The sequence below is a fragment of the Rhinoderma darwinii genome, unplaced genomic scaffold (assembly GCF_050947455.1).
Source record: "Rhinoderma darwinii isolate aRhiDar2 unplaced genomic scaffold, aRhiDar2.hap1 Scaffold_104, whole genome shotgun sequence".
Classification (NCBI taxonomy): domain Eukaryota; kingdom Metazoa; phylum Chordata; class Amphibia; order Anura; family Rhinodermatidae; genus Rhinoderma; species Rhinoderma darwinii.
Window position 1 is genome coordinate 532,807 of NW_027461923.1, and position 22,001 is coordinate 554,807.

The 22,001-nt window shown below is 43.0% G+C and overlaps 1 protein-coding gene across 3 annotated transcripts in view; it reads left to right on the forward strand.

Annotated features, from left to right (window-relative positions):
• The window catches only part of LOC142698888 (protein phosphatase 1 regulatory subunit 36-like), a 65,215-nt gene that overhangs the window by 41,528 nt on the left and 1,686 nt on the right, over positions 1 to 22,001 (forward strand). Inside the window, exons 1-10 of one of the 3 annotated variants that reach the window (XM_075847915.1) lie at positions 12,395 to 12,476; positions 12,842 to 12,906; positions 15,128 to 15,244; positions 16,263 to 16,391; positions 16,584 to 16,666; positions 16,827 to 16,896; positions 18,159 to 18,257; positions 19,063 to 19,203; positions 21,064 to 21,106; positions 21,225 to 21,400. In XM_075847915.1, coding sequence (XP_075704030.1) covers positions 12,468 to 12,476; positions 12,842 to 12,906; positions 15,128 to 15,244; positions 16,263 to 16,391; positions 16,584 to 16,666; positions 16,827 to 16,896; positions 18,159 to 18,257; positions 19,063 to 19,203; positions 21,064 to 21,106; positions 21,225 to 21,400 — 932 coding nt within the window. In that variant the 5' untranslated portion in view covers positions 12,395 to 12,467. Of the gene's footprint in view, positions 1 to 12,392; positions 12,477 to 12,841; positions 12,907 to 15,127; positions 15,245 to 16,262; positions 16,392 to 16,583; positions 16,667 to 16,826; positions 16,897 to 18,158; positions 18,258 to 19,062; positions 19,204 to 21,063; positions 21,107 to 21,224; positions 21,401 to 22,001 lie in introns of those variants that run through there. The other 2 variants (XM_075847916.1, XM_075847917.1) reach the window with 2 other exon arrangements.

The window sequence follows — 22,001 nt, forward strand, 5'->3', positions numbered from 1 at the left end:
TGTCATTTGAGCAGGCTACCCTACTTCTTATAAGGTCCCCTGTAGGTATTGCCTATATGGTGTGAGCTGGGTGACAGCTCCTAGCATTAAGGATGGTAGTGCCCGAAGAGGGTTCACAAAATGATTCCTTTTCTGTATTACAATTCCCCTGTAACGTAATCTCGAAGAAGGTAACAGAATCCATGGATGCCGAGCCTGTAACATTGTAAATTAAATGTATTGGTATTATTGTATTCCATAAATGGTGGTACAGACACCACATCACGACCCCTAAACAAAAAAAGATCGTTGCTGTAGCGTCCATCCCACACAATCCACTCGTAAAAGGGATTATTGGCTGAAAAATTTTTCTCCCACCATGTCATAAACAAATTGTCCATGGAGAGGGAGAATTTTTACCTCATCAGGGCGTCTTCTGTCTGCAATAAAATAAAACTATCAAGGCACAAGTAATTATGTGAGCGCAGATACTCCACTGATATTAAAATAAATTCTTGTAGACATTTGGAATACCTGGTGTATTTCCTCAAATGGAATTCCATTGCCTTGATTGCTGGAATATGTGGTATGCAGGCAGGCCCGCCATCAGAAATTTCTGGGCCTCATACAGTCAGTGGAATTCCATTTGAGGAAATACATCTGGGTCCCCCATTATTAGGGGATTTAGAGAGTTCGCAACGGAAAGTCGTGGGATGGGAGCAGGACGCAAAGTGCCAGGGACTCTGTGAGCGGGCGGAGGAGTAGGCTAAGAGAACGGAAGGTGGCCGAGGCGGGAGTTGTGCCAGAGTGGATTTGACGCTTGACCGGGGTCTGGGGAGGGGAAGGGGAGAGAGACCGGTTGGAAGGGGACAGAGGCCGGTGGAAAGGGGAGAGAGACCTGTGGGAAGGTGGGAGAGAAGGGGCAACATAAAAAAATAATTAAACTGAATCTACTGCATTAAAACAGAGTCACTCACCAAGTTGCAGAGCTGGCCGCTGCTTCTGGCCCCTGCATGGGTCCCATTCCTTTCTACAAACCAATTACCACTGATCATAACCTTGATGAGCGGCGGCTGCCCACTTTACTTTTGTGGCCAGGCCCCTGACAGTAGTACCAGCGTATTCAAATCATGGAAGTGTCCAGTCTACATGACTACCGACTGTCATGGTGTGCAAACCTTAGATCAAAATGTTGACATATAACTAACTGACTCTAAACCTCATAGGGTAATTTTCTTTAGCTATTATACAGGATGTAGGCGGAGGAGTAGGCTAAGAGAACGGAAAGTGGCCGAGGCGGGAGTTGGGCCAGAGTGAATATGACGCTTGACTGGGGTCTGGGGAGGGGAAGGGGAGAGAGACAGGTGGGAAGGTGGGAGCAGAGGGGCAACATGAAAAAAATTATTAAACTGAATCTACTGCTTTAAAACAGTCACTCACCAAGTTGCGGAGCTGGCCCCTGCATGGATCCCATTCCTTTCTACAAACCAATTAACGCTAATCATAACCTTGATGAGCGGCGGCTGCCCACTTTATTTTACTTTTGTGGCCAGGCCCCTGACAGTAGTACCAGCGGTACTACCCTGATGGCAGGCCTGTTTGCAGGGGTACTAGCCAAATACGTCACAGATAACCCAAGTTTCAAGACCATGCAAAGTTATGGATTTTTGGCATCCCATGGAATATGGGAACAATAGGGAATTATATCAGTAAGTATTCTGCCTGTTTCTTGGCTAATACTCCTGATCCAATTCCTTCTTCTAGCAGATTTTTTAAAGATACTTTAAATGCGGTGCTTGGTTTCACCACAAGTTTGCGATATGTCGATTCATTGTCTAAAATGGTATGAACGTGTCTGGGATATAAACAGGAATGTAGAACAACTCCTGCTCCGTGCACTCCTAAGATTTGGAGGACACAGTTATACGCTGGATATATGGTGAGCACCTCTGTGTTTTCACCTTTAGCCCTTATGTGTATATAGTGAACCTTTTAGATGGTTAATCTTTACCCGCTAAGGTGGGAGAGTTGGTTCCAATGCCTAGTTATGGTGGTGTCTGTAGACTGGAGTGTGGTGTCTGAGGAAGTAAAGGTCCTTTTAGACGGGCCGATACTGACCATGAAAACAAGCGCCGATTGACGATACATCGTGATGCAAAGAGCAATCGTCGGTAATGTATGGGGGGGGGGCAAACAATCGTTACTACACCCAGACACCGCACCGATACGCCAGTCCAGCTGCCTCCGGACACTGGACAATATTGCCGGAAGCAGATGGCTCCGACTACTGCATAGCGGCCGTTCGGCAGAACTGCAGCTCGGCCTCTATTCTTTGACCTGAGCCATCTGCTTCCGGCAGTGTTGTTCGGTGCCGGGAGGCAGCTGGAGTGGCGGATCGGTGCGAGGTCCGGGTGTCGGGCACGCACTCATCATATACTGATGACCTATCCAGTGGATAGGTCATTAATTGTCATAACGTGGAAAACACCTTTAATACTGGCGTTTCATACACCAGTCGTATTAAACAGTTTGCTGGAGTAAGATGCAACACATTTATTAACAGGCAAACGACTCTTAATAAATGTGTTGCATCTTTTAGCTGCAACGCGGCCTGTCATCAGTACTTTCTACGTGCTGCGGCCTGCTGTAAGAGCCTGAGGGAATCCAGGAGGGAGAATCGGAGTGGTGAGGTAAATACATTTTTAAAATGTATTTTATTGTCTGATTGGGGGGTGCAAACAGTCTGATTGGGGGGGAGGTATGGGTCTGGCACGGACCTTTGCCTTGTTACGCCCCTCAGAGATAAATCTGGGCCGCACTATACATATAGATTTCTGCTATAATTTACATCAGTTACTGGCGTAAATTATAGTAAAATTGTTGGCCATTTCTGCTAAGCCCCGCCCATTTTTTGCCCCCCAAAATTTTGACTTTTGTGAATTTTCTACGCTAGTAAACCGTTGTAGAAAGGTTAATATATTCCCCCCAAAAGGCTACAGACCGTAATATAATATCTTTTTTTTTCGTTATCAAAATTTTTTATTAGAAATTAAACAGAGCAGATAAAACATTTTCACAAAACTGCAAAAGTTTGCACGCAGTGCAATACAATAAAGTCAAACTGTAGAAATTGTTACAGAGATATATGAACAATGGTAGGAGGTAGCCTCCCAAAACAGAGAAGTAATAGGAAGTAAATAATAAAATCTAATGGTAAGTAACAGTCCCATAACCATAGCAGAAGTAGTGCAATATTTAGGGAAGCCAGTCCCAAAACAAATAGCAATGACGGTTAAGTGCAGATTTTAACCCCTTAACCCGTTAGTGACCGGCCCATCGTGTTTCTACGTCAGTCACTAACGGGTCTTATTCCGATGCCATCATGGCCGGCCTTAGCTATGTGCGACACGTGCGGTCGCACAGGGCGCCGGGCGCCATGCTGTAAGGGGGGCGCCAGTGGGTACAAGCCGAAGAGAGGAGAAATTTTCCTTCCTCTTCACGGCTGTGCAGGGCCGCCATCAGGGGGGTATTACTGGTACTCCCGTCAGGGGCCCGGCCACATGGATGAAGAAAAGGGGCCCGCCCGGCTGCCGTCGCTCCCCCCTCGGACTTTTGCCCCCGCCCCACCACAGCGCTCACGGGTCCCCACTCGCAACGCTCGCGCCCCGCCCCTAGCAACGCCCGCGGCACCCCCCTAACAACGCCCGCGGCACCCCCCTAGCAACGCCCGCGGCACCCCCTGCATACCTGTTGTAGCTTCACTGGACGGGGAAGATGCAGCATGTGCTGAAGCTCCGTGTGGAGATCCCGCTCCCCAGCTCCTCTACACTGCCGAACGGACCTGCAGGCTGGTGAGTATTTTACCCTATCCATCCTGCTTCCCATCCCCCTGACCCAGTTTGTAGTATGTATAAAGTTGATTAAAATGTTTTTTTTCGTTTTCCTAGCGGTTTTTTGCCGCGATTTTCGTAATCGCGGCAAAAATGGCGCAGTTTTGCCGCGATTATATAAAAATCGCGGCAAAACCGCGTGATTTGTGCCGCAATTACGAAAATTGCATAAAAAAAGGATACAAGACATAAAAAGTGCTGTTAGGCTATATTCTCACAGTGCGGTCAAATCACGTTTTTGCCGCGATTTTGCAAAAATTGTGGCAAAAAAATGGGATTTCACCGCACTGTGTAACTAGACTAAGGCCTTATTCAGACGGCCGCGTTCAGTCCGTGACATACGGAGCGTGTATCGGCCGTATTTCCCAGGCTGACCACAATTCATGGAGCCGGACTCCTAGCATCATAGTTATCAGTGTTGCTGGGAGTCCCTGCCTCTCCGCGGGAATACTGTCCCATATTGTAATGATGCTTTCAGTACGGGACCGGGGACAGTATTCCGACGGGAAGGGAGGGACTATGATCATAGATGACTGTGATGCTAGAAACCCGGCTCCCTGAACTGTGGTCGGTCCGGGAAATATGGCCGATACACGCTCCGTATTTCACAAACCGAACATGGACGTCTGAATAAGGCCACTTACTTGCCTCCTATTTTTGGTGCTGATTGCGCACTGAAAATTCACTACAAATTACAATATAAGGCCTTATTCACACAAACGTGTTATACGTCCGTGCTACTAGCGTGATTTTCACGGGCATCGCACGGACTTATGTTAGTGAATGGGGCCATTCAGACTGTCAGTGAATTTCACGCCGCGTGTGTCCGCTGTGTAAAACTCACGACATGTCCTATACTTTGCCCGTGTTTCGCGCAGCACGTACCCATTGAAGTCATTGGGTGCATGCAAATCGCGCACGGCACACGGAAGCACTTCCGGGTGACACGCGTGATTCGCACTACAGTAGGTAAAGAAGTGAAGGGAAACCTAAAAGCCTCTCCTTCTTTACTTTGTTGTAACATCAAAACAGAGTGTCATAATGATGCCGGCTGCGCGAAAATCACGCAGCCACGCACCATATGCTGCTGACACACCAAACTTTTGCTTGCGCAAAACGCAGCGTTTTTTGCGCGTGCAAAACGGACACGTTCGTGTGAATAAGGCCTAAGGCGATAGTCAGACTAACGTGTGTGAAATCAGACGTGAAGAACGGCCGATTTGCAGCCGTTCGGGACCCGTTTTCACAGACTTGAGTCTATTGAGGGATCCGTGAAAACGCACAAAAATAGGACATGTCCTATTTTTTTACAGGCCCTTCACACGGTCTGTTAGAACACTGACCATGTGAATAACCCCATAGAAATACACGCAGCCGTGTGACGGCCATTAAAAAAAACATCCTTCACACGGACGATTAACACGTTAGTCTGAATAAGCCCCAACTCATGTGAATGGGGTTTGTCAGAACGTCATGCACGTGCAGCATTTCACCCCACAAATAATTTTTTTCAGCTTCCCAGTACATTATGCGGCACAATAAATGGTGCCATGAAAAACTACAACTTGTACCGCAAAAAACAAGCCCTCATGTAAAAAAAATAATAGCTTTTGGAATGTGGAGAGGAAAAAACAAAAGTTAAAATCCAAAAAATGGCTGAGAAGGGAAGGGGTTAAATAAGCTGCATGCCTATTAGGCTATGTTCACACAATTCGCAAAAACAGTCTGAAAATACGGAGCTATTCAAGCGAAAACCGCTCCTGATTTTCAGAAGTTTTTTAAGCAAACTCGTTTTTTTCGCTGTGTTTTTTACGGCTGTTTTTGGAGCTGTTTTTCTATAGAGTCAATGAAAAATGGCTCCAGAAACGTCTGAAGAAATGACCTGCACTTCTTTTTCGCAGCCGTTTTTTTACGCAGCCGTTTTTTTCTCATTGAAATCAATGGGCAGATGTTTGGAGGTGTTCTGTTCTGATATATCAGACGATTATGGCCAGAAAAACGGCAGAAAATAAGCTGTGTGAACATAACCTAATGTTGCAGAATTGTAACGTATTTCATCCTTTACAATGTAAAGGCTTAATTTGCGGTAAATCCCCAGCAAATTCTGTAACGCACACATTGAGGTAATGTGGTGCACAAAATCCGTATCAAAACCGCAGGTAAAATCTGCACCTAATAGTGCTTTTTTTATACATTTTTAGGTGCGGTTTTTACTTTTTGATGCAGAAATAGGTGCAGGTTTTATGCTGCAGATTTTTATTTTATTTTTAAACTAGTCAGAAACAATTCGCAAGCGGAAACGCAAGATAAAGAGACATGTATCATATTTTCAAATACGCACCGCAGGTCAGTTTTTGTGCAGAAAATGCGACATGTAAATTAGATTTCTTGATCTCATTTACTTTGCTGGTCCTGTATTACACTGCAGATTTGCCGCACGAAAATACCCTCATGAGTGCCACAATTTCCGTTGCCCACCCCCGGTAATGGAGGGGGGCCCCAGACATCTTGGCTGTATGGGGCCCAGAAATTCCTGATGGCGGCCCTGTCTATAATAGACAGAGGTTGGCATAGGACGCCAGGGACATTGTTTGGTCTCTTCTGGAATGATTGATAAATCTGAATTACCCTGTATAGTAGTAAAAGCAATTGTTTGTCAGCTGATTGCATCCTTTACGCGGCAAGAAAAATGGTCGCTTCCCGGCAGCACATCTACCTGTGTAAATAGGAGATGTGCTGCCAACAAGATTCAAAATGTAATACAACATATCCACAAGGCATACATATGCACCATTTTACATTATTAATTCCCTAAGGTGACATGACTGTACGCATTATATATAGTACCAAAATGGAGAACACTGAGTCTAGAAGTCAAATATAAAATACTCATTTTTATTCCATCAATTCTAAAATATTACATACAATATAAATTAAAAAATGAATCTACACAGATGAAAGAAGCATCGCCAAGCAAGAAGAATATTACATAGATATTCAATGTTGGTATATTACAAAATGCATGGTATGGAAAGCACAATATAAGGCTGGGTTCACACGACCTATTTTCAGGCGTAAACGAGGCGTATTATGCCTCGTTTTACGCCTGAAAATAGGACTACAATACGTCGGCAAACATCTGCCCATTCATTTGAATGGGTTTGCCGACGTACTGTGCAGACGACCTGTAATTTACGCGTCGTCGTTTGACAGCTGTCAAACAACGACGCGTAAATGGACTGCCTCGGCAAAGAAGTGCAGGGCACTTCTTTGCCACGTAATTTGAGCTGTTCTTCATTGAACTCAATGAAGCACAGCTCAAGATTTACGAGCGTCTCAGACGGCTCGCAAAATGCGAGGAGGAGCATTTACGTGTGAAACGAGGCAGCTGTTAACAGTCTGTCTTTTCACATGTAAATGCCTCTCATCGTGTGAACATACCCTCAAAGTGCATAGTGCCGAGCAAATATCAAATGTTGTGCATCCTACGAAGGAAATATTCTACAGAGACTGTCATTAGTCCCCAAAAGGATTAAATATATACTTTACACTGTAGTGCAACGCTGCTCTTAAAGTTCCCAACTCACAATATAAAGTGCGAAGTGCAAACAATTCCAATGATATAGAGCGACATACTAACCCGTCATGCTAAGTCTCGAGGTTGGTGTCCTGCCTGTTTTATCTGTGTAGATTAATTTTTTAATTCATATTGTATGTAATCTTTTAGAATTAATGAAATAATAATTAGTATTTTATATTTGACTTATAGTGTTTCTATTTTGGTACAATATTCAAAATGTATAGGGACAAACAATCATATTAACAATCGTATTAACAATCGTTCATCCCCACACTTGTGATTATTTCTCTGTATTAATGGAGCAACTGAGTGCCGATTGATATGATGTATTGTTGCCCAGCGCTTGTATAACGGGCAGAATATCTGCTTGTGTAAAAGTAACTTTAGTGACAGCGGCAGGCCACAATATTGCAAGCAACTAATTGTATTACTTTGTACTACAGCTGTATCTCTATAGTTAAAGTACATTTTTTGCAAAAAAATCTCCATGTAGCCCAAGCCTTATTCATACATTTCCAGGAGTAATAACATAGGTAGGGTACACCACAGAGTTCCAAAAAAGATGCTCTAAAATTGTTATCTCATAGGGAATACAAATATATACTAAAACAGACATGTCAAGAGAGCCAATAACTTTTTAAATCCTGTGACTAACAGGTGACATCTCCTCTTATTGGAGTTATTCTCCTTCCTTTTCCTTTGCAAGTATACATTAGCCAATGTCTGGTATAATGAAATTGCAGCTTGATTAGGAAATATGCGGAACCCTCCATCACCTCCATTGGGTCTGAGTTGTGGTCAATAATCCCACCGATGCAGAGCCTAAGAGCGGTGCAGAGCCTAAGAGAATCTGATTCTGGAACCAAATAATGTACTGGAAATTATCATGTATCGGCTGTTTAACATTCAGTGGCAACTGAGCAATAAAACTTCCCAGGTATCAAAAAAATGTTGTGTGCGTTGTTTTTTGTGGAGGGCAGTATCCGTCCAATCCATCTTTAGGAGGAAAGATAGTTTTTCCAAAAGGTTTGGGGCTCCCATTCTAATCAAGTTTGTAGTAATTGGGTTGATGTGTAAGAAGATCCTTTGTGCCAAAATATTTGTATTCTTGGGCAGGCACAGAGACAATGGAACAGGTTGGTGTCTGGGGTTGACGGTGGGTCAATATGCCTATCTGGAAGCCTTAGAGAGGTATGAGATATGTTTGGTGCCTAATGTTGTGTCTCATCTCCCTGAATCTTGTAGATGGTAAAAACTTATAGGCATAATCCTGAGCGTTTAATGTAGTGTTATAGAATAAGCTTGGAATATCTCATTTCCATTTCGTAAGTGTAGCTATAGAGTCAGCATCGTCCAAGTGTTTATGAAGCATTTTCTATTGTCTAGTGATTTGACCTTTCTGGGCATCATGTTTGGAGAACCACCCCTATAGCACTGGATTCCATTCTAGATCTGTCCATTTAGGCAGGATGGTTTAAAGGTAACTGTTAGGGTATGTTCACACGCAGTGGTTTCAGACGTAATTTGGGCCGTTTACGGCTCGAATTACGACTAAAAAAACGGCTCCATTACGCCTCCAAACATCTGCCCATTGCTTGCAATGGGATTTACGGTGTTCTGTTCCCACAAGGTGTCATTTTACGCGTCGTTTTCAAAAGTTCAAAAGTTTTATCGGGCGTTATCTATTTGATTAGTTGTGGCTGATTAGGTGATGGGCACTTTGAGTGGCCATGGGCCCCACAGGAGCCACAGGCCCCAGGCCCAAACCGCCCATATTATAATTCACCACTGTATGTTGTGCCCCCTCCACCCCTGACAAGCAGTTAGGGGTATAGATTGGTGGGAGCAATTAGTGCCTTTGTAGGACAATGGAAAGATACCCTCGTTTCCACATGCCTGTTCTACCAACAGTCTCTCTCTAAAATAGATAAATGTATCTTGATCTTATGGTTATAAACTGATTGTCTATTTTGGACAATCCCTTTTTGTTAGAAGGGTCCCAAAATCATAAGCTGACTACAGGGCATCCAACTGCTGGGAATTACAGCGATCAGCAGTTAACAATGGAGGACTCCAGCAGCAAGTGTTATACACCCCTGTTCATGTAATGCCGGGTCCTCCAGAGTGACTGATGCTCCTTGTAGCTGCTATATGCTTCTAAACATCGAATCTCCCTATGTTAAATTAGAGTTTGGACGCATTTTTTTAAAAGACTGTGGGGTAAAATTGACCAAACAAATTGCCCTAGGATTCTTGCGTAAAAAGTGGAGTACACGGCGTAGGCCAAATTTATTATATATTTTGGACACTTTATGCACCTCCCTTGAAGGGGCGTGGCTAAGAGGTGTAGGTAAAATGCACCAATTTTATGAACAGTGTGTGCCATTTTGTTTTGGTGCAAAATGTTGATGCAAAGTACAGCAGCTATACGTGACATTTTTATTTATTTAGTGCAATTTGAACCATTTTCACTGTCTTATAGAATTATTAATTTTATGACATTATTAATAAACCCCTCCCGTTTTTTATTTTCAGTTTTGGCTCCTTACCATTGGTCGGGGTCCATTTGCAGCATATAAATACGGCCTTGCCATTTTTGGAAATAAAATCAAAAGCTTCAGTACTTTCCAGGATTCTGGGAACTTTTAGAGAATTACAGGTCACGTAGTTTGCATTGAAGCGGATTCACTTTGGGAGTTCTTCACTTTCACGGTAAAAAGGTCTTGCCCCCCCATAAAAATTCCAGTTGGTTTGATTCTGGTGACATGGACTACACATCCAATAAAGTATCATGATGCTCAGCATTCTGCTCCTTAGAACAGTACGCACTAAGAATTTTGGCAGACTAGAGCTAAAATAGCTGGCACATGAAAAACACCATTACCAAATGCTTTAAAGTAGATCTCTGTGTTTTGTAATTTTGTAGTTTTTATGTCCAAAATTCTGTGCAGATTAATTTCTCAATATATCTTTATAGCGGTTTCAACTTCGCTTTTCTGATACAGAGCTCTAAAAAACCCCTGCATAAACAAAGGTTTAAACATAACATGCTGGCAGCCTGCTGCCGCCACTAGAGGGAGCATTAGAGCTAACTGCATACTGTATTATCATTGAGTTCAATGTATTAGGCCTTGTCCACACAGTGCAGATTTGATGCAGACTTTGCATGTGTTTTTTAAGCCAAAGCCAGGAATGGAACCTGAACAGAAGAAATGTATAAAGAAAGGCCTCATGGGTCTGCTCTCCTGGATCCAATTCTGGTTTTTAGCTTAAGAAATAAATGCAAAATCTGCATCAAATCTGCACTGTGTGAACAAGGCCTAACAGTACGCAGTTAGCTCCTAAGCTTTTTCTAGTGGTAGCTGGCTGCAGGTATCCAGCATATTATGTTTTAAATCTATGTCTATGCAAGAGATTTGGAGCTTTGCATCAGGAAAAACTGAGCTTAGAACCACTATAAAGAAAGAGATATAAATAAATGCCAGTTCAAAAATAAAAATTAAAAATCCCCCTATGGGATTAAAAAAATAAAATGAAAAAGTAATGAAAAAAATGTAATGTTAAATAAAAAAACTTTGTAAAAAAAAATACACACAAATGCACATTTATTACAATAAATAAACTTTATTAAATATAAGTCCCAAAACATAAAATAATACACACATATTTGGTATTGTCATGAACGTAACAACCTGCACAACAAATTTATGGTATCATTTATAATGATCAGTGATAAAAAAAAACAAATAAAAAATAAGCGGAAACACTTTTTTTTCTGCATTTTTTCCAAAATGAAAATGAATATAAATGTATTGATAATGTAAATGTACCAACATAAAGTACAACACGTCCTGCAAAAAAACACAATGTATCATACAACTACGTCAAACTAAAAAGAAAAAAGTTATGAGCGCCGGGATGCAAAAAAGAAACATAAAAAAATAGTTTTGTCCTCAAGCTCACAATTGGCTGCCTTTAAGGGGTTAAGGAAGTCTGGTCTGGGGTCTGTATTTATTTAGCGGGTCTTGTCGGGGGTCTGTATTTATTTAGAGGTCCCCGCTAAATGCATGTCAAAGATTCACAGTGAGCAATAAGAATTTAAGGTGAAGCAGCGCACGTACGAGCGCTGTGGTCCCTTCAAAACAGCTGTTTTATAAAATAGCTGAAATAATATGGAATTTGAACCCAGGATCATATGCTGGGGGGCGACCAGAAGGGCAACATATGGACTGGCGGCTCCCTAGGCGGGGTTACTGTGGCAGGCAGACAGGGCTGGCCACGGTAGGCGGACTTGCCCGCATTAAGAGGTTGGGTGCCAGGGGCACGTGGGTCCCGGCTCCTGGAGTGCAGTGCAGTGATGATATTGGGCTCCCCTTTGTTGTATATTAAATTTTGGTCAATAAAGTTGGCATAAGCCACAAAAATGTTTTATGATGAAATGCTGTGTATGTTTTTTTTATTTTGGGATTAGGAGTAATGGAGTCTCTAGGGTTTAGCATGGGCGATCCTTACTGTATATGACATCATTGGAGCAGTCTGCATAGTATAAGGGCAGCAATGTTTACACATCATGAATCCAGCAGTATATATTATATATACTACATGCTTACTGTTGTTATATTACTAGAGGTAAAGGAACTGTGGATGTGGAACAACATGGGCAATGCCTGTCCTTCTGGGGTGTGTAACACTGTAATATTTAGAAATAAGATTAATGTTTTAGTATACATCCCGGCTCCACCAACACAACAGATTTTTGTGAGGCCATTTAGTGTTGTGTTCTGGGGTCCTATATTTTCCATGTATGCCCCGTCATGAGTTTATTGTGGGCACTACTATGCTTTGCCACGCCCACATTGCCTGTCCCTACTTCTAGCTACAGTTTAGATTGCTGTGCCCCACCCACATACAGTTCCGTTGCTCCGCCCACTGAATGTCACTATAGACTAGTTGCTTGGCAACAGACTTCTTAAGATAAGATTCCATGTGATTTTCTCAGTCTTATCTATTCCAAAACCATGGAGAAGGTAAATAACCTAATCCTCCAGCCCCACCCCCTGTAATACATGAAACCCAGGGGAAATGATGTCATTTGCTCCATGTATACCCTCATCTATACCACAATTTCTACATTATTTCAGAAAATGTATTAGCCGTAGCAAAACTATGAAGATTGCATCGGCAGATGTTTCTTGTAATTGTTCCTAGGAACACGTGCTGTAAGGCAATAGTGCTGAGCACTGATCCACCATACTTTATACTCCTTACCATTATATCAAGTATTGTCTAGTTTTAACCCTTTCACTTCCTAACCTCATTATTGGTTCCCCTCAAGTAAATAGATTTTTAGTCTGAGACTAGATCTTAAGTTTAAACTTCATTTTATCTTCAGATAAGAAAACTTTGTCCGGAAGGATTTCTCTGGAACGATGAGAAAAAGGCACTTGAGTTCTCAAGGTAAGAACAGACTCCACAGTCTCCAGGATTTCTGTTTCAGACAGTAGAAAGATTCAATAAAGATTATTAGCTCTCATTCTCTATTATTTTTATTCAGTTAATAGGTTTATATTAGGTATTTGCTTTGAGGCAATTTTCTAATTTATGTCTCAGCTAAAGTGTCTTCAAAGATGGAGCTCCCCTTTAACCCCTTCCCAACTTCCACCGTATATTTATAATGGAGGCCAGGTGGGGTGGTGTATTGCAGGCTCACGAGCTGAGCACACTTCATAAAATGAGCGTGATGGCTGTATGTTACACCCAAATCTTTACAGTAACTAACAGGATCCCGCTCGCTTAACCCCTTAGATGCCAGGGTCAATAGCAACCGCTACATCTAAGCCATTAGAATAAGGGGGCGTCCCCTCCGATTTCTTTTTGCCCCCTCTTGATGAAAAAGCGGGGTGCTAATGATTGTTATATCAGCCTATGGGCCTAATGAAGGCCCCAAGACCTGACATTTTTGTTTTCCTATAAATACGAGCCTGAAAAGAACATAATGTGCTGCAATACAGTAACATTGCAGTATATCATGGACGCGATCCAAACATCACTGGTTCAAGCCCTCTAGGGGGACCAATACAAAAAAGTTAAATAAAGGTTTTCTTATATACATAAAAAAAATTAAGAGTTGAAAAAACTTCCCTTTACCAATTTTCCTCCAAAAGCAATGTAAAAAAAATTAATATAACCGGTATCGCTGCGTCTGTAAAAGTATTTAACCTGCACCGTGAACGCAGTAAAACAAGAAAACAAAAACGACTGAATCGCTGCTTTTTGTTCATCTCATCTCCCACAAAAATTGAAATAAAAACTGATCAAAAGGTTTTATGTACCAACAAAAACTGGAGCTCATCCTGCAAAAAAACATGCCCTTTTAGGCTATGTTCACACGGGGTATTTTGCAAAGTTTTTTGACGCGGAAACCGCGTCGCAAAACTCGGCAAAAACGGCCCGAGAACGCCTCCCATTGATTTCAATGGGAGGCGTCGGCGTCTTTTTCCCGCGAGCAGTAAAACTGCCTCGCGGGAAAAAGAAGCGACATGCCCTATCTTCGGGCGCTTCCGCCTCTGACCTCCCATTGACTTCAATGGGAGGCAGGAGAAAGCGTATTTCTCGCTGTTTTATGCCCGCGGCGCTCAATGGCCGCGGGCGAAGAACGGCGCGATAATCGCCGCGAAAATCGGCGTGCAGGGAGAGGAATATCTGCCTCAAAGTTCCAAACGGAATTTTGAGGCAGATATTCCTCCCCCAAAATACTCCGTGTGAACATAGCCTTAGCTGCTCAATTGACGGAAAGATAAAAACGTTATGGCTCTCAAAATATGGTGACACAATTTTTTTTTATTTTTAACAATTACGTTTTGGTTTTTTAAAAGCAGTAAAACTTAAAAACAACTATATCATTTTGGTTTTGCCGTAATCGTACTGACCTGCAGAATAAATTTAAGATGTCAATTTTACTGCATGGAGAACGCTGTAAACATGAAACCCAAAAAGCAATGGAGGAATCACAGGTCTTTTTTTTCCCCCTTTCTACTCCACAAAGACGTTTTTTTCCAGTTTCCCAGTACATCATATCGTATAATAAATGGTGCCTAAAAACCTACAATTCGTCCCGCAAAAAACAAGCCCTAATACGGCTATATCGATAGGAAAATCAAAAACTTATGGCTTTTCGAAATTGGGGAGGAAAAAACAAAAATGGAAAAAATGAGAAGTGGCTGTGGAGGAAAGGGGTTAATGGTACTTGTTATTTGCTTGGTTGGCTTGGGAATGTCCCGGTTTCTCAGTATGGATGATCTTTATATTACAGGAATTTCACTTTTCTATTAGATGTCATTTATTACATGTCACTGGCAGAAAGTACAAGAAAGTTCCTTTAATCTGTAATGAGGGTCCGGCATCCTTCATCAATACATTTATGGTGGGAATTATTCTCCAAGATAATAAGTCACTAGTGCTCCCTAGGTTAACCATTTATGACCCCTAGCAGACATGTCAGGGGCACTTAAAATGCCGGTACTCTTGACCAGGATGACAAGGCAGCCTATAGTCCTCAGTCTGCAGGTCGAGACCCTTAAAGACACTTCAGAGTTCATATAGGTCTGTTCTAGCAATAAACGCTTACATCAGATGCTTATATAGTCTCTTATAAATACCTCTTATACTATTACTTTAGGTACAGCAATGTGCAGATGAAAAAGATGCCCCCTCTCAGCAGCAGCAAATTCATGGGCTCCAAGGAGACCCTGATGACGGTGAAGTCAGTCCGGCTTCAGGAGAAACCGTCAGACAGGTAGTTACATAAGGTCGTCATACATAAATGCAACAAACAGAAATCTACAGCGGATTATTAGATGTATCATCAGATACTGCAGTTGGATTAGCGGAGTAAAGGTCCTTTTACACGGGCAGATTTCCTGCCGGCTACAAGCACTGATAATAATATGTTGATCTGCGCTCTTTTAAAACATTTAAATAAATCAAACATCTTGTGGTATGAACAAGCGTTGATACAATATACAATACTTCATCCCCATACAGTTTCCATTTTGTCGGCAGCACATCCCTTGTTTCCACAGGAAGATGTGCTGCCAACAAATGATGATTCTTTTGACTGCATAAAAGATGCGATCAGCCAACAACAACAAGCGTTTGCTGGTTTGTTAGCTGATCGCTGCCATTTTTACACACGGCAATGATCGTTCGTTCAGCCGATTATCTGCCCATGTAGAAGGCCCTTAACAAAAATTTACACGTTCTTTCTTGTTACATTCAGAGGGCTTAAAGGGGTTTAAATTGATGGACTATCCTCAGGATAGGCCATCAATATGTGATCCGTAGGGATCCGACACCTGGCACCTCCACCGATTCACAGTACGAGCAGTGGGCCCTGCGGCGCCTTCAAAACGGCTGATCGGTGGGGGTGCCGGGAGTCGGACCCTGACAGATCACATATTGATGGCCTATACTGAGAATAGGCCATTCATTTTATGGGACTGGAAACCCCCTTTAAGCCTAGTCTGACACTAGTGCTACTCACACAACTGATGGGATGTAACAGTTTAGGCAATCCTAAACATATTCAGCTTTAGTTACATAATACTGGACAAGTATTTTAAGCTGCAGAATGTCACCACAAGGGTTATTCAGGGTTCTTTTCAGGGCCAGATTAAGATTGGTGGGATCCCCAATCCCACCGCTGGGACCCAGTCCCCTACTTACCCTGTGTCACGCCACCACCACATCTAGGTGATGCTTATATAGTCTCTTATAAATACCTGTAAAACTCTTCTCTTATACTGTTACTTTAGGTACAGCAATGTGCAGTTGAGCAAGCTGCCCCCCCTCAGCAGCAATAGCAGCAGCAGCAAATTAATGGGCCCCAAGCAGACCCTGATGACGGGAAAGTCAGTCCCACTTGAGGAGACCCCGTCGGGCAGGTAATTTGAGTACAGTCATACATAAATGCAACAAACAGAAATCTACATTGGATTATTAGGAGTTGTAACATCAGATACTGCAGCTTGTAAAAGTGTATATGTGTTATAGCTGAGAAATCACATTCTATGTATAATTCACTTAGTCTTAAAGAGACAGTAAGAGATTATTTTACTATTATACTCTTACGTTAGATGGGGACCAGGAGATAAATCTCCTGAAAAGACCCTTCCATTGAAGAGGAAACCTGAACTGGAGAATCTGAAAGATGTCAAGAGTGAGTATTATCCATGTGACTTATGCACCATGTGTCTGTTCCATCAAGACTTTGTTGAGGGGACAAGTGTATTTCCCTGAAACCCGTAAAAGACCCATTAATTTTCTATCAATTAACTGGGTAAACAGCAGATCCCTCTTACTTGTCCATTCTCTTCCAGGAATGGCTTTAACCTTGATGGAAGAACAGGAACGTCTGTGTTTCACATGTGATTTTGCCTCCGTCTTCGGGTATGTCGCTTCTACAAAACTGGCAAAATATTCTATTCCCATTGACCTATAGATCAGTGCAGGGCGGACACAAACAGCAGAGGGCTCCTGTGCAGGAACAATATTTGGGCCCCTTGTTCTTCGATTTTTTTTTATATGGCTACTAGGCCCTCTTACCTACTCGGCCCCTGTGCAGCTACACAGGTCACAAAAAGTAAGTCCACCCCTGGATCAGCGATCCTGAGAACCTTAGAATAGTTATCCGGGAGTATTTAAAATACAGTAGGGCAGGCAATGGTATAAAATAATAAACTAGCAGGTATTCAACCTCTACAGTGCCCCCCCCCGCTCCAGCACTGAGGTCCTGTTCTTCACCGCTTTAATCCGGGAAGCTCCTGCAGCAGTCACATGCTGCTCATTAGTAAAGGCTGAGGCAAATGATTGGCTGCAGCTGCACATGAACGATGAACAGCATGTGACTGCTGCAGGAGCTTCTGGGACTGGAGCGGTCGAGAACAGGACCATAGTGCCGGAGGGAATGTTACTTCAGTGGTTGAGTAACTGATAGTTTATTATTTTATACCATCCCCTGCCCTGCTTCCTTTTATGAAGGATTGGTTGAAATCAAGCCTATTCCCCTTTTGAAAGATATTATTGTAATTGTTTTTGGCAATAAACCTCAGAGGAGTATTTTTGAGCTTACTAGCAATGTATGTGTCTCTTACTTCTCTCCGATATATATATATATATATATATATGATCTGGATCTGGATAAATTCCCGCAGTGAGTGTCTGTTGGAACACTCGTCTAAAATTTCACTCTACTATATTTTTAGCCATAACTTGCTCAACAGATCTCATCAGTGACATAAAAGATCCAAGAATATGAGGTGGAGTCTTGTTTTAGGGTTCTCTTCATATTATTACTTGGTGTATGGGCTACCCGAGACATTCCCACCTCAGCTTTATCCACTCAGAATAAGAAGTGTGTGTACAGAACCCCCAGATAACTTTTCCACTGTTCCTTGGACTGTATGGCTGGTGAGGGGCGGTAATGGGACAGAAACAATTGTTGTAATTATGATTTAGGGTTGACGGTGAAATCTGCAGTGACCGATGGTTGACTGACTGTGTTGTAGAGGGGCGACCTCTGACTTCCCATACCAAAGACCATCCTGATTGGTTACTATGGACAAAACCTCCTCTTTCTGTCATCACTGGTTCTCAAAAATTAGGTTCTTCATATTTAGTGTCTTACATCAACTATTTTAATTTTTATTTAGATCCAAGGAACTTGATGATTTCCTAGTGGCTGTGAATTATTACATGTATTGTTTTCTAATGAAACAATCACAAGACAAAAGGCCAAAATCTCTACTGCCGTAAGTGTTTGTCACGTTCACAAGTAACAGGTTGTTGAAGATTTTCTGTCCGGATTTGCATTAGCAGCAAAGTAGATGAGATTTTTTAGAAATCTGATCTACATGCTGCTGACATTTTCTGCACAGAAATTGATTTTCGATGCTTATTTATAAATGTGCAGCATGTCAACTTCTGCTGTGGAAGTGCACATGTTTGTTGCTGTTTACCCGATTAAATTCAATGGGGAAGAAGAAATTCGCAAGTAAATCCTAGTGTTGCACATGTTGCTGTGGATTACCTGTGGATTCGCAGCAAAATGTGCAAGTTTAGATACTTCAATATGTTAAAAAATTATATATTTTCATCTCCTGTAGTAATGCTTTCCTGTCCCCGTTGGTCTGTGTACATCCGGCCTCTAGCGATGACGTGTCGTGACGACACGTAACTGCTGCAGCCAATCACAGGCTGCGGCAGTCACATGTGACAACTCTGGAAGGAGGGTCCACAAAGACCGGCAGAAAAGCGTTGCCAAGGGAGCGCCAGGGGAAGTAATTGTAGTAGCATTGGACACCCACAGCAGGGAGATCCACATGATTTGGTGCGGATTTGCCACTGCAGATTTCCCTACAATTGTCAGCAGATTTGCTGCAGAAATCTTCTACGTGTGAACTTATCCCAAAAATCTGGTCATGTAGAGCTGAATTATTTGAAAATGTCACCAAAAAAAAAAGGGGAAGAGATCCTATTATCCATAATGCTGGGATGGATCCTCACCCCCTCTATAAAGGCTTTTCTTACAATGCTGCTTGTTTGTGTTTCTCGGAGGCGGAGACCTCCAGAAAAACTGGCAGAGAAGTCAGATCTGGAGAAGAGATCGGAAGCAGCACTGAGACATCTCACTGTCAGATACTCTGCCCTTAATATTGGACAAGAAATAAAGGAGCAGCACCACATGGCATTTGAAAAGTATGTTATCTTTTGAGAATTTATTCAAAATGTGGTGTCTTATGTTTTGCCATTTAGGAATATATTCACACAGTGCGGTTTTGCTACGTTTTCTTACTGCGTGGACAAAAAACACATTTTTCGGCCACCTGGCAAAAAAACTATGCAAAACAGCACTGTGTGAAGACACTCTAATGATTAGACTATAGAATAGTAATAATGTTAATATCAGAACTGTTCCCTATACAAGAGGGGGGGGGGGGGAGTACCGGGACCCAATAAAAAAAATCTTGCACAGCTGTGAAGAATTTCAAATTTGTTACATTTACTCATAAAACACAGGCTGCCAATTATGATGGCCTGTAATCAGGGCCGGCCTTAGGGGTGTGCAACCTGTGCAAGTGCACAGGGTGCTACACCGTCCCAGCATGCAGGGGGCGCCACTGGGTTCTGCCTCTGCTCTATCCTCTGCTCCTCCTTACACATGAAGGAAACAAGAGCAGAGGAGGAAGCTCCGCCCACAGCCCATCCTGCAAGAAGCCTGTGAGTCTGTGTCACGAAGGGTCTGTGGACTTACTGGGCCGTACCTCCTAGGCGGTAAGGCAGCTGGCCTACAGAGTGCAGGTGAATGTCTATAGTTCGTATAGGTACCTGTGGCAGCTCAGACAGCAGCAAGGCAGGCTCGGCTAGGAATAGGCAGCAGTGTCAGACGTCAGGCGAGGTGAAGCAGGTCAGACATGGATACAGCACAACACGACTTTGGCACAGCACAGTGCTCGACCAGGGTGGTTTGAAATGCTAGGGACAGGAACAGGAACAAGTACAGGAACTGGAACAGGTACAGGAAAAGGTAACACACTAGGAGGCCATCACATAGACAAACTGGGGAACAACAACAGCGCTCAGGCATCGAAGCAGGGGGCTGGACCCCTCTTATAGTCCAGGGTACCCACGGGTTAAAGTTCGTCAAAAGGTCCGGTGCGCACGCTGCCCCTTTAAGAGCGGGCACGAGCGTGCGTGTGCACTCTACGGGATCCGGCTGAGGTGAGTGAATGCGAGCACTGGCGTCTCCTGAGGAGGAGGCTGGGGCCAGCGCTTGCTGACTTGTGGCTGCGGCTGTCAGGAGGGGACTGGAGCTGACAGCCCGCAGCCACGGACATTACAGCCTGTCAGCAAGGAGAGATGGTAATTGTCTATGTGTGTATATGTGTCTCTGTGTTTGTGTGTGTATATGTTCCAGTATGTGTATATATGTTTCTGTTGGTGTGTATATATGTATGCCTCTGTGTGTTTTTATATATGTGTGGGTATAGTTATCAGAGTGTGTTATCTGTGGTGTTACATAGGACTGCAGTTAACATCTACTACATTATCTGTACTCAGAGAGTTATTACTGTGTTATCTGTGGTGTTACATAGGACTGCAAGTAACATCTACTACATTATCTGTATTCAGAGAGTTATTACTGTGTTATCGGTGGTATTACATAGGACTGCAGGTAACCTATACTACATTATCTGTACTCAGAGAGTTATCACTGTGTTATCTGTAGTATTACATAGGACTGCAGGTAACATATACTACATTATCCGTACAGTGTATATATGTGCCTGTGTGGGTGTATATGGGTCTGAATGTGAATGTATCTTTGTGCTTGTATATATGTGCCTTTAATGTATTTGTATATGTTCCTGTCTGTGTAATTATGTGCCTGTGTGTCTGTATTTATGTGCCTGTATCTGTCAATGTCATGCTGTCACTGGCTGCCGTAATGTCCTCATGGGCGCTCTGCCCCTTGCAGTGTTGCTATGGGTCACACACGTTTCTGGTCATACCTCAAAACTCAGAGCTCATTGTATTTTTCCTGTCTTCGTGTTCCAGGAGCAAAGCATCAGCTACAAGGAGGCTCCGCAGATTCTTTGAGGTAACGGCATTGAATTTATATTCTAAGATATGTTGAACTGAGGTCGTCACGTTCTGCTGGGGACAAGGCGCTGGCGCTTTCCTTATTTCTTACATCGGGTGTGTTTGTTTCTTTGCAGTGTTTATACAGCTTCAGTGTCAAAGTGGCTTGGGTGACTCTGAAGCGTAAAAAGCTGGAGTCTATAGAGAAGGAGCTGCACAGGATATTCTGGACAGTACTTTCCCACACCAAACTGGAACCAATGAGGAACCTGTTTGAATATAGGAAGAAGACAACACCATCTGCAGAAGAGAGGTACAACACATTATTGCTGAACGTTGGTCAAGAAATAGTCCTAGCTCTAGTGAATAGACAGGGTCGTAGCAATAGGGGGTGCAGAGGTAGCAGTCACACTTATATTGAATTTATGACAAAAAGATTTGTTTTGACTCAGAAAAATCAGAAGGATTCCTATACACAGCACCGCCAGCGAGCGGTATGAAATCCACCTCTCCGCACTGGCCATTGCCATGGAGAGTTCTCCATACATGTTCCACCATCAGGAAGTGTGTGCAAGAGGCATCAAGAAGAATGATAGGGCCCCCCCAGAGCAGTATTGCTTGTGGGACACATGATGGCATAGGGGCATTCATGTTACGAATTTATTGCTGGTTCATTTAATTATTATATTTTTGTTAGGTGGTTTGGTGCCCCCCCCCCCCCTTCTTTTCCCTTATAACTTGCAGTTGGTACTTACCTACCTTTTCCAGAAGATTCTGATATTCTGCCCAGCACCAGGTTACTGTCGCTGATTGGTTGTCTAATTACTGGGGAGATTCTTGGAAGCTTCTATTCTTCTGCCCAGCACCTGGACTTTGTCGCTGATTGGCCGTTCAGTCTGAAGGCGGGAAGATTT